Consider the following 9,282-nt stretch of genomic DNA (forward strand, 5'->3'; position numbering starts at 1 on the left):
CTTAGTCAACAGCTTCTCTTTTTTTTTTTAACATTCTGCGTCATCTTCTAAGAAGTTGAAGGCAGTCTTGTCACTGCCATTTAAAACTACAGGGTCTCCTTGTACTTTGCACGAGAATGGGTTGAGCTCTAGCTCCTCTCACAGTCTGACCCTCAGCTGTCTCTTCAACTCCATCTTCCCCCACCACAGCCCACTGTAGGTAGGCTCCAGCATCCTGAACGGTGCTTTGTTTCCTCTGATCTCCCAGACAACTCTGCTTTGGCTCTGGAGACCCAGATCTTAGCCACCTTTAGTGCCTCCTTCTCAGGCTCCTCAGAGTAAAACAAGTGTGCATTTTCTCTCACAGCATGTCCTTAGCTATGCTGGGTTGTGGTGTGCTTGTTGACGTGTTTGCTCTGCCATGGCCTACGAGGAGTTTCAGGACAAGGACTGCGACTGCTAGAGGTTTAGAGAACTGCCCAGTGGGTACTAAGAACAGAAGAACATTGGGAATGTGTCTTTCCTCAGCGTTGGGCTATGGTATCTGTCAAAATAATCTCCTCAGCTAACTAAGCAGTCTAGGGCCCTGCTGAAACAGCCATGTGCAGCAAAGGAAATCTCCCTTGGGCAGGAGCACCACACAGTGCTGAGATCCGCAACCCACTGGTGCTTGTGAGATTAGAACAGTGAACACAGCGTCCCCATGAAGTCAGAACTACAAGTTACAGTGCTTGGCAAGGACTTAATCCTGACTTTTCTGGACTCTATTTTCATGGTTAGAGTCTAGAAGCTTGCGTGTTTGATCATTCATTTGGATGCAGGGAGGTCAGCTCTGTTTGTCGTTCTTTCCTGAAGAATCCCCACTCCCAACACAAGTGAGCTGCCCTCTGCCTCAACTCCATCTCTCCTTTCTCTTTCAGCTTCAGAGTGAGCTGGAGAAAGTTGAAGGGGACAATGCAGAACTGCAGGAGTTCGCCAACACCATCCTCCAGCAGATAGCCGACCACTGCCCTGACATCCTTGAGCAAGTCGTCAGTGCCCTGGAAGAGTCCTCCTGACGTGCTCCAAGGGGGCTGACCAAGGAGCTAGGAAGGAGAATGTGAGGGACTTCGGTGCCGGAGCCACCTCTACACCAGACCCTGCCAGCTGGATGTGCGAGTCCAGCCCGTTTGTTTCTCATCGCACTCTGCCTTCTACCCTGAATGCTGTCTCTGCGCAAGTCTCCTTGGTCTCCGTGAAGAACTGCCCTGTCATCAGCAGAAGGGAGCTGGGGAGGCTGGCAGCTCTGCCCTTCCCAGAACAGGAAACAAGAAGCCCACTCGCCTCATCTGGAGTTCTGTGCTTTCAAAGCTCGCTGCTGAAGCCTTAGGATGAGTCCTTTCTGCTCAGAGGGTAGAGAAGGAGGGAGCAGTGGCAGGGACAAAGAGAGGGTGCTGCCCTCGTGTTTATCAGCCTTGCTGTCATGACCATCAGACGGAGGCAGGCCTCACTGTGAACCCTGGCCTGTTGCCTGTCTGGCGGGAGGAGGATGATGTCCACAGTGGTCACCCACTCGCTCTTGTTAAGACCTTCCCACGTTGACTGTCAGGTCAGTATAACCTGATGAGAAGAGGCTTTAACATGAAGGGCCCTGTTGTCACTGCTCGCAGCTTTGCTCCTCCAGAGACGATGTCCCATAGGGCCATGCCGATCCTCCTGAACATTGCCTACAGTGCTGTCTGTCCCTCCACCTTGCCCCAAGCTACTTAGAACAGGGTTGCTAGGGCGTGCGATCCCTGCCCACCTTCTCAGTCTACTCTTCAGGTACATCCTCAGGGTCATAGCCTCATGCCCTACCTAGAAACTGCTTTTGACACAACTGAGTTTGTCTTATCTCATTAACATTCCTCCCTTCCTCCCTCTATTCATTCATCCATTCATTCATTCAGAAAGTATTATGAAATGTCTGCTGTGTGCATACAGCGTGCAAGGCTGTATTTTCCACCTTTGGAAAAGCCTCTGATAGGGAGTGGTGTGGGGACCCCTGAGACATGTTCAGTTGAGCCGTAGCAGTGAAAGCATAGCTTCTCCCTCCAGCTTCCTGACTGGTAGTCTTTGTTTCCCACTGTAGAGTCCTCAGTGGGCTTGGCTGGCTGAGCCCCTCTTTGCCTGTGAGGTCCCGTGTGGCAGTTGAGGATCATTGCTGTCGGTGTTGTCACCCTGAGAGGTGTTCTGTGTAGGGGGCTGTACTGACCATTTGTGTCAGCTGACTGCTTCACCCGTGCATGCACACCCCATGGAAGCGGCAGCACCATGCTGCAGCCAGGTGCAGAGGACAGTGCCGTAAGATAATCGGCCTGAGAATAGACAGCGTAGCAGGCATCCAGCCCTGCGTGCTCTGAAGCAGACACCTAAAGATGCCCCACCAGCTGCCTCCTCTCTGCCCAGCTACACTCTCAGAAGGATTTAATGCTGCCTGTAAGTCCCTCGCAGCCCTCCACCCGGGACCTCACGCAGCTGCCACTGCAGTCACTTCCCCGTTCCCCTTCTTCCCTGCCGTACAGTGTTCACTTGGACGCCGAGGTCTGAGTGGACTCTGCCAGGAGCCAGAGTGATGATCACTGCTGCTCAGTTCTCTCAGTTCTTTTTAATTGTCCCATCCATAAATCCCATGGACGACACCGTATTTCAGGATAGGATTTTACACCCATAACAACTGGAACCACCACCTAGTAACAACTTCACCAGCTATGGTGGAATCCAGAAAACAGTCCCGGTCCACAGGCGCAGCCTGGAGCTGACACTGGCCAGCTGTGGGGGACCACCCCCAGACAGATTCTTGCTGTACCCACTTGGTCTTTGTCTGCCACTCTTTACCTGCTTCCTTCTCTCTGTTTTACAACTTTTCTCCACCAGGTCCCTCCAGAGAGGCTGCTGGAAGGCAAATTGTAGGACAGACATTATCTGATCTCTGCATAGCAAAGGGGTCTCCTCCTCGGGTGGTAATCCCATGACTCAAAGGGTTCTGGAGACTGTGGAGCTTTTGTGGTAGACGAGGCTAATAGGTTATCTGGCATTCAGATCTTGCTGACTTTTCATCATTCACTTAGTCAGAATTCACTAAATGCCTAGCTGCCATTGCCCTAAGACGTCATCCCGTGATGGTCTGCAAGCACTTAGGGTCCTCAAGACATCTGGCCTTGAGAGCTCACTGCAGGCTGGCTAGGACTGTCCCCATCCCCTCCATCCACTGTCAAGCCTCATACCCTTTGCACCTAACAGCTCTACCCCAAATGAAGGCCATCATGAAGATGCAGTAAGAAAATGAGGGCTGGAACCCAGCGTGGGGCTCCTACTAAAGCAGCAGCATAAGAGCCCCGCATCCCAGGTCTTCAGTGAGTGACTGACTGGTGGCACATCTGAATGGGATTAGCAACGACTTAAAGACCATTAGAGATGGGCAAGTCTGAGTGGGCTTCAGCAACCGGAAATGTGGAGGGCATCCTCCAGTTCCTGTCAGCCTTGTTTCTCATGCATCTTCCCGAGGCCTGAGCGTGCCTCTTCCTCACCTGTGGGCCTTAGAAGTTCTAGGAAAGCAGACTGGGCTGTGATGACCGACGGTGTTGCAGGTCAGGCTGTGACTGGCCACATCCCATCCATCTGTTTGGCCTCCTAGGAAGAATATGTTGGCTGACTTTCTCCCTCGGGAGAGATGACGTCAGTGCAGATGGTTCTCACGTACTACCGTCCTGCCCCTCCACTGCTGACACTGGGATTGGTTTGGCATCACACCCTCCTGTGTGACTGAAGCACAGGCCCACTGGCCTCCCTCCAGGTCTTTGAAGAAAGGCAAAGCAGGGATATGTCGCTAGTGGAATGTGACCCACAGGCCCGAGTCCCAGAAGACCCCATGTCAGCAGTGTCGGTGACTCTCAAGCCTGCCTCCCCAGCCTCCCCTCCTGCCTGCAGAGTCCAGAGCCCAGGAAAGGAAGCAAGAAGGATGAGCTGCACCACAGGCCTGCCGGGCACCCGCCGTCACTGCCAGTCTCGGAGCTTTGGACCGGTCCAAGGCATGTTCCCTCCTGTGAATCACGAGGATGTCCAGGGAAGAAGAAAGCACACGTGACCTGGGGATCCTTCTGAACAAAATGGCTGTCTGTACTCTTTCCAAACTTTTAGTGTCAAAATTGTAACCAAGTGTCTCCTGATTCTTCCCACTGTGTTTGGCAAGTGCTGTGACCCTATTGTAGGTACTTCTCCTCCTGCCTCTTTTGAGGGAGAAGTGATTTTAGGGGTTGATTTGGGGGAGCGGGTTATCTGTCCCGTCCCGCCACCTCTTTTGTTTCTCTGCTTGTTGATATTGTCTGTGTGATTCAGAGAACTGGGGCAGTTACATTGTGTCCATTGTTGAGAATATTAAAATATTAAAAAGTAGTTATAGAACTGAAAAATTAAGGAGCTGTGTTTTTAAAAATGCAAACCCATAAATAATCATGTTAACGAAGGAATTCAAGCTATGGGCAGCCTAGCTCCTCCCACTCCAGGTTGGTGAGGTGGTAGCCAGGCCAGCCCCTGGGAAACACACTGACCACACTTGAGGTAGGTAACTACCTGGGAACAAGAGACACCCACTCAGTGGAGAAATGAAAATCTGGGGCTCCAAGACTCTCAGTCACGTCAGGGTTTTCTGTACATCCTCAGGACCTCTGGGTAGAGTTTTCAGCGTTGTTGAGGGTGACCTGAGGATCACCCTCCCCTCACATGGGATCAAGCCTTGTGTGCCTAGTGCTGTGTGGTAACCTGGGCTTGGGCCTGCTTGCCAGACCACAGGGCCTTTTCCTGCCCACTTGGTGCTATTTCATTGTGGCCATCCCACAGGGCAGCCTAGTCTCCAGAGCCTGCAGGCCAGTGCCATGGATGGCCCTCAGAGCCTGGCTCTCTCTGGCTTCAGATCCTCGATTCTTCTCTTTGAAGCTTTTTAGACTCAAACCCCCTTGGCTCCAGAGATGCCAGAGTCAAGAAAGGAAGTGAGCCAGGCTGAGGCAAGGAGATCCACCCTCTGCCACAGTGAGCACACCAGCCAGGCCCCTCTTCCCTGCCACACCAGTATTAAATCCATCCTTGACCGCATCTGGGCCCGCCTGAGGCACATGCCAGCCATTGCGCCGGCTGCCCAGTGCAGGCCAGAAACCTGTCTTGCATAGCAGGCTGTCCCAGGATGGGGAATTTGGCTTTGTTCTGTACCCTTGAAGCCTTCAGAAGAGGCATGTTGCACTTTAGTGGGGAGCCCAGAACACTGGGCACTGGCTTCCTGTAGCTTGAGTCCCTGTAGGTAGCAGTGGTAGCAGCCTGGTGGCTTGTGTGAAACAGCTGCAGCTGCTGCCTTCAACTGTGCACATGCGTGCAGTTACTAGCGTCGAATTGCCGGCCTGATGATGACATTACAAAGACATTGTGTTCTGTTCAATTTTGCCTTGCCTTGGTAATTATTGTAAACACTCTGTTTGATTTTTTTTCTTTTTTATTCACGAACTAAATCCATCAGGAAATTATAAACTTATTTAAAAACTGTGTGCTGCAGCCTTCTTTAGTCTCTGCCAGCCTGGTCACACCCCTGTGAAGAGACTGGATACGGTCTGGAAAAGCAAGGCCCAGCAGTCCCCAGGAAGCCATCTCCAGAGGCAGACTAGAATCTGTGTGCTCCAGGTTCGAGGAGCCCCACGGCAGACTGGCCTGCTAACGCACCCTTAGATTCGCACTCCACTCTGGTTATCGCCCAACGTCCACTTCCAACCCTCTTCCTTTCCACCCTATTTCCAATCAGGCCGTGCAATTAGCTCTGACTACATTATGAAAGTGTCCATTACCCAGGAGGACTAGAATAGTTTACACCACGACGGCAGAGGAACAGGTGTGGCCAGCACTGGGATTTCAGGGGTGCTCTGACGGCCACCTTAGATGCGGGCTGCATCTGTCACCGCATCACCAACACCAAGAGTAAAAGAGCCAGGAGACCCATGCATAATTGTGGACATCATTGTCCCCTCTGGCCCAGCTTGAGACCTTGTGCCCATAAGAAGTGTTCTGGGGCATTTTAGAGAGCTCACATTCTGGCTAACGTCATATCGGTGCCTGTCTTAGGAAGGAAGAAGAAATCCATGCTGTGCTTGGCACATGCCCGTAACCTCAGTACTCAGGAGTCTGTGGGGGGAGGATGAGCTGGAGACCAGCCTGTCTGCTCCCTCTCCCGTCCGTGGAATTATGGCACTTGGCTGAGGGAATCAAGAACTTTCAGGTCCTTTTCCTGGCAGAGCAGCTGTTTAGACAGACAGACAGACAGGCAAAGGCGTACCTGGCCCTATTCTCCAGACTGGGGAAAGGCGCTGTGCCTGGTCGCATCATGAGAAGTGGGAACAGGTGTGACTTAGCAGAATGGCCCCTGTGCTGCACAGCACACAGCCACAAGCACAAGCAGAGTACACTAGTCAGCAGTTTCCAGAGCTCCCCATTCATTTTTTGTAAACTGACTTATTCACTCCGTTGTCAACCAGAACTTCGCTGCAGAGGGTCCCAAGCTTGCATATGGTGCACAGAAACCCACGCGGGTACACACCAACATTTTTTAAAATGGGAATAATGAAAACAGACATGAGGATAAAGCATAATTATGTTTTCCTTCATGAAAGCTCCTTGATAGCACAAGGTTACTTTTCTGCATACCTGTGAGCTGCTTTAAAAAGACTCAGCTGTGTGTTGGAGGGGGTGAGGAGCAGGATGTAGCTGCAAAGAGATTGGCCCGCCAGTGGGTGTGTGGAGCTGGGTGTCAGGCTCTCAAGGTCCACTAGTAAACCGTGCTCCCTCTTCTGAGGGCTGTGAAAGATCTCCTGATAGCCTCAGAGACCATGTCTCTACTGCGCTTTCCCGGTCACCACACATGAGCCTCTTCCCCAGGATCATGCATCCCATTCAAAAATGGCTTCCATGACCACTGGAGTCACCTGGGTACATAGACCAGTACTATCAGCCTGTTGGCTGACTGGCTGCTAGATTCTGGTGATGGCCTGCTGTACCCCATCCCCACAGCAGTCCCTAGTGAGAACCCACTACCCATTTCATAGATGAGACACAGACAGGACAAGAACCTTAGTCCAGCCAGCACGGCTTGGCTGAAGACCCAGACATGATAGCTACAATGTGGCTCAGATGATGAACTGTGCCCTGTATGGGGAAAGACCTCTGCTGTCCTGAATGAGTGCCAGCTGGGGAGAGCAACACCTCAGCTGTCCCCAGTTGTGCACACAAACTCATAAGACAGGAACACCTCCCCCCTGCAGGGTCTGGAAGGGAGAAGCTGCTAAAGCAGAACAGAGGCCCCACACTGAGCAGCGTCCGTCAACACGGGATCCGCTGCCTGCTGTGGATTCACCTCTACCTTTTCTGCTAGAGAAGACAGAATGCAAGCTAAGTAGCCCAGAGCTACATGGTCAGCTAGTGGGATGCCTGGGTCACTCCTTTGTCAATGGGTTTCCAGGCTTTTCTGGCTCCTCACAGAGCCCATGGTCCTGTTGTAGGGCCATGGCGTGATGGCATCAGACAGACTCCTGCCAGCCTCAGAAGGGTGGAGGCATCAGGGCTATGTTGGCTAGGGGTTCAGTGGACATAGAAATGATGTATCTGACCTGCTCCCTATCAGGTTGGATATGAGTCACACAGTCTTGTGTTGTTAGGCTTCGGGCATCATTGGGTTCCTGAGAATCAGGCAATTAATCACCTAGCTATCTTCAGGCTAAACTTTCCCAGGAAGGAAGGATGTAGGCTGGTAACACCACACCAATGTTCCTGACACATACATCACCCTTTTCTGCATCTTCTTAGGAGTAGACAATTTCCACACAGCACACAATGGCTTATAGGGTGCCGTGGTGTGTTTGTTTGTCCCAAAAGTTCATGTCTTTGAAACTTCCAAATTTATGTTGATGGTATTAGAGGTAAGGCTTTTGGAAGGCAATTAGTGTTCAATGAGGTCATAAGAGAGGCACCCCAGCTGGCACACTACCCCATCACCAATATGGTGTCTTCTGTTGTGTTAGCATGTACTCTACCGGGTACAAGATGATGTCAACCCTATGTGCTCAGACTCCCAGCCAAATCAATCTCATCCCTTATGACTTGCACTCTCAGATAGCATGATACAGCGTCAGAAAGTAGACTAAGACACAGGTGGCACAGAACATCCACACTTGCGTGGGACACCCACAGCCACGGGCCAGGCCCACTGTGTTATATTGTTCTCCCCCGCTGTTTCTACACCTGCATGCTGACTTTCCCATAAGGCCATGCCTGCTAGGTGGAGCTGTCCCTAAGCGAGGCAGACAGATGGAGACAGAATACTGGTCCTACTAAGCTGACGAAGAACCAGCGGAAACCTTGACCATGCGGGCAGGTGCACAAGGAGCTAAGGTGTAGAACAGATTCCCAGCTGAGCTTTGCCGCTGCCTAAGTGTGTGGCCTCAGAGACATCACCTTTGACATCCGGCATGTACTTTTTACAATAGACGTAGTGCACCCCCCCCACACACTGCGCATGTTTATAACATGCAAACAAGAGGATACAGTTTAGGCTATGACTCAGAGGAGAGCACTTGCCCAGTGTGTGCGACCTGTGTGGTCCATTCCCACAACGTGGCGGGGAATGAACGAGAAAGCATTGAGCACACGGCAATGAGGAGGAGGGCTTGACGCCTGACAACCATTTGTTGTACTAAACTCACTTCAGAGCCTAAGCTCGCTTTGGAAACCCATGGACAAGCCGACAACATGCTTTGCCCTTCAGAAAGGGTGCTGCTGTCTGAGCAGATCTGCTTCGAGACCCATCTCTTCCGTCTGAAATCCCCCTAACAGAGAAATCAGCTAAAGCTGAGATGAGAAGGCTAAGACCTAAAACACAAAGTTTCCCCGAGAGGGGCAGGGGTCACCACCATCCTCCCTCCTGGGGACTGTGGCCTGCCTTCCTGCAGTTCCCTGGGTGTGGGCCCCAGTTCCTCCCCGAAGGGAGTCAGATGCCAACAACCATCTTGTCCTTCCTCAGCATCTGGGCCCCATTGCCCCCCTTTGCCCCCTCCCTTCGTGAGGATGGGCTCCTGAATAGGAACTCTGCCTGCCCTGGCTCTTAGTCACTGTGACAAATGAGACACAGGGAGCCTGGAACCCAATATGGGATTCTTTGGCTAGGCCATCCCGTCATGGATTCAGGCCTCAGCATGCCGACATCCTTCTTGGGATGTTTCTAAGCTCCCAGACTGAAATGTTCAGAGGACACCAGAG

At 52.0% G+C, this 9,282-nt stretch overlaps 1 protein-coding gene across 13 annotated transcripts in view; it reads left to right on the forward strand.

The window, feature by feature from the left end:
* Nucleotides 1-5,529, forward strand: part of Erc1 (ELKS/RAB6-interacting/CAST family member 1) — a 350,007-nt gene extending 344,478 nt beyond the window's left edge. For all 13 annotated transcript variants that reach the window (XR_012911589.1, XR_012911591.1, XR_012911592.1 and 10 more), the window contains one exon: nt 900-5,529. Coding sequence is in view for 9 of the 13 variants with exons in the window: in XM_075982955.1 (XP_075839070.1) it covers nt 900-1,037 (138 nt within the window). In the remaining 4 variants the exon portion in view is untranslated. The remainder of the gene's footprint in view (nt 1-899) is intronic.
* The last annotated feature ends 3,753 nt before the right edge of the window (nt 5,530-9,282 follow it).

The sequence above is a fragment of the Microtus pennsylvanicus genome, chromosome 8 (assembly GCF_037038515.1).
Source record: "Microtus pennsylvanicus isolate mMicPen1 chromosome 8, mMicPen1.hap1, whole genome shotgun sequence".
Lineage (NCBI taxonomy): Eukaryota > Metazoa > Chordata > Mammalia > Rodentia > Cricetidae > Microtus > Microtus pennsylvanicus.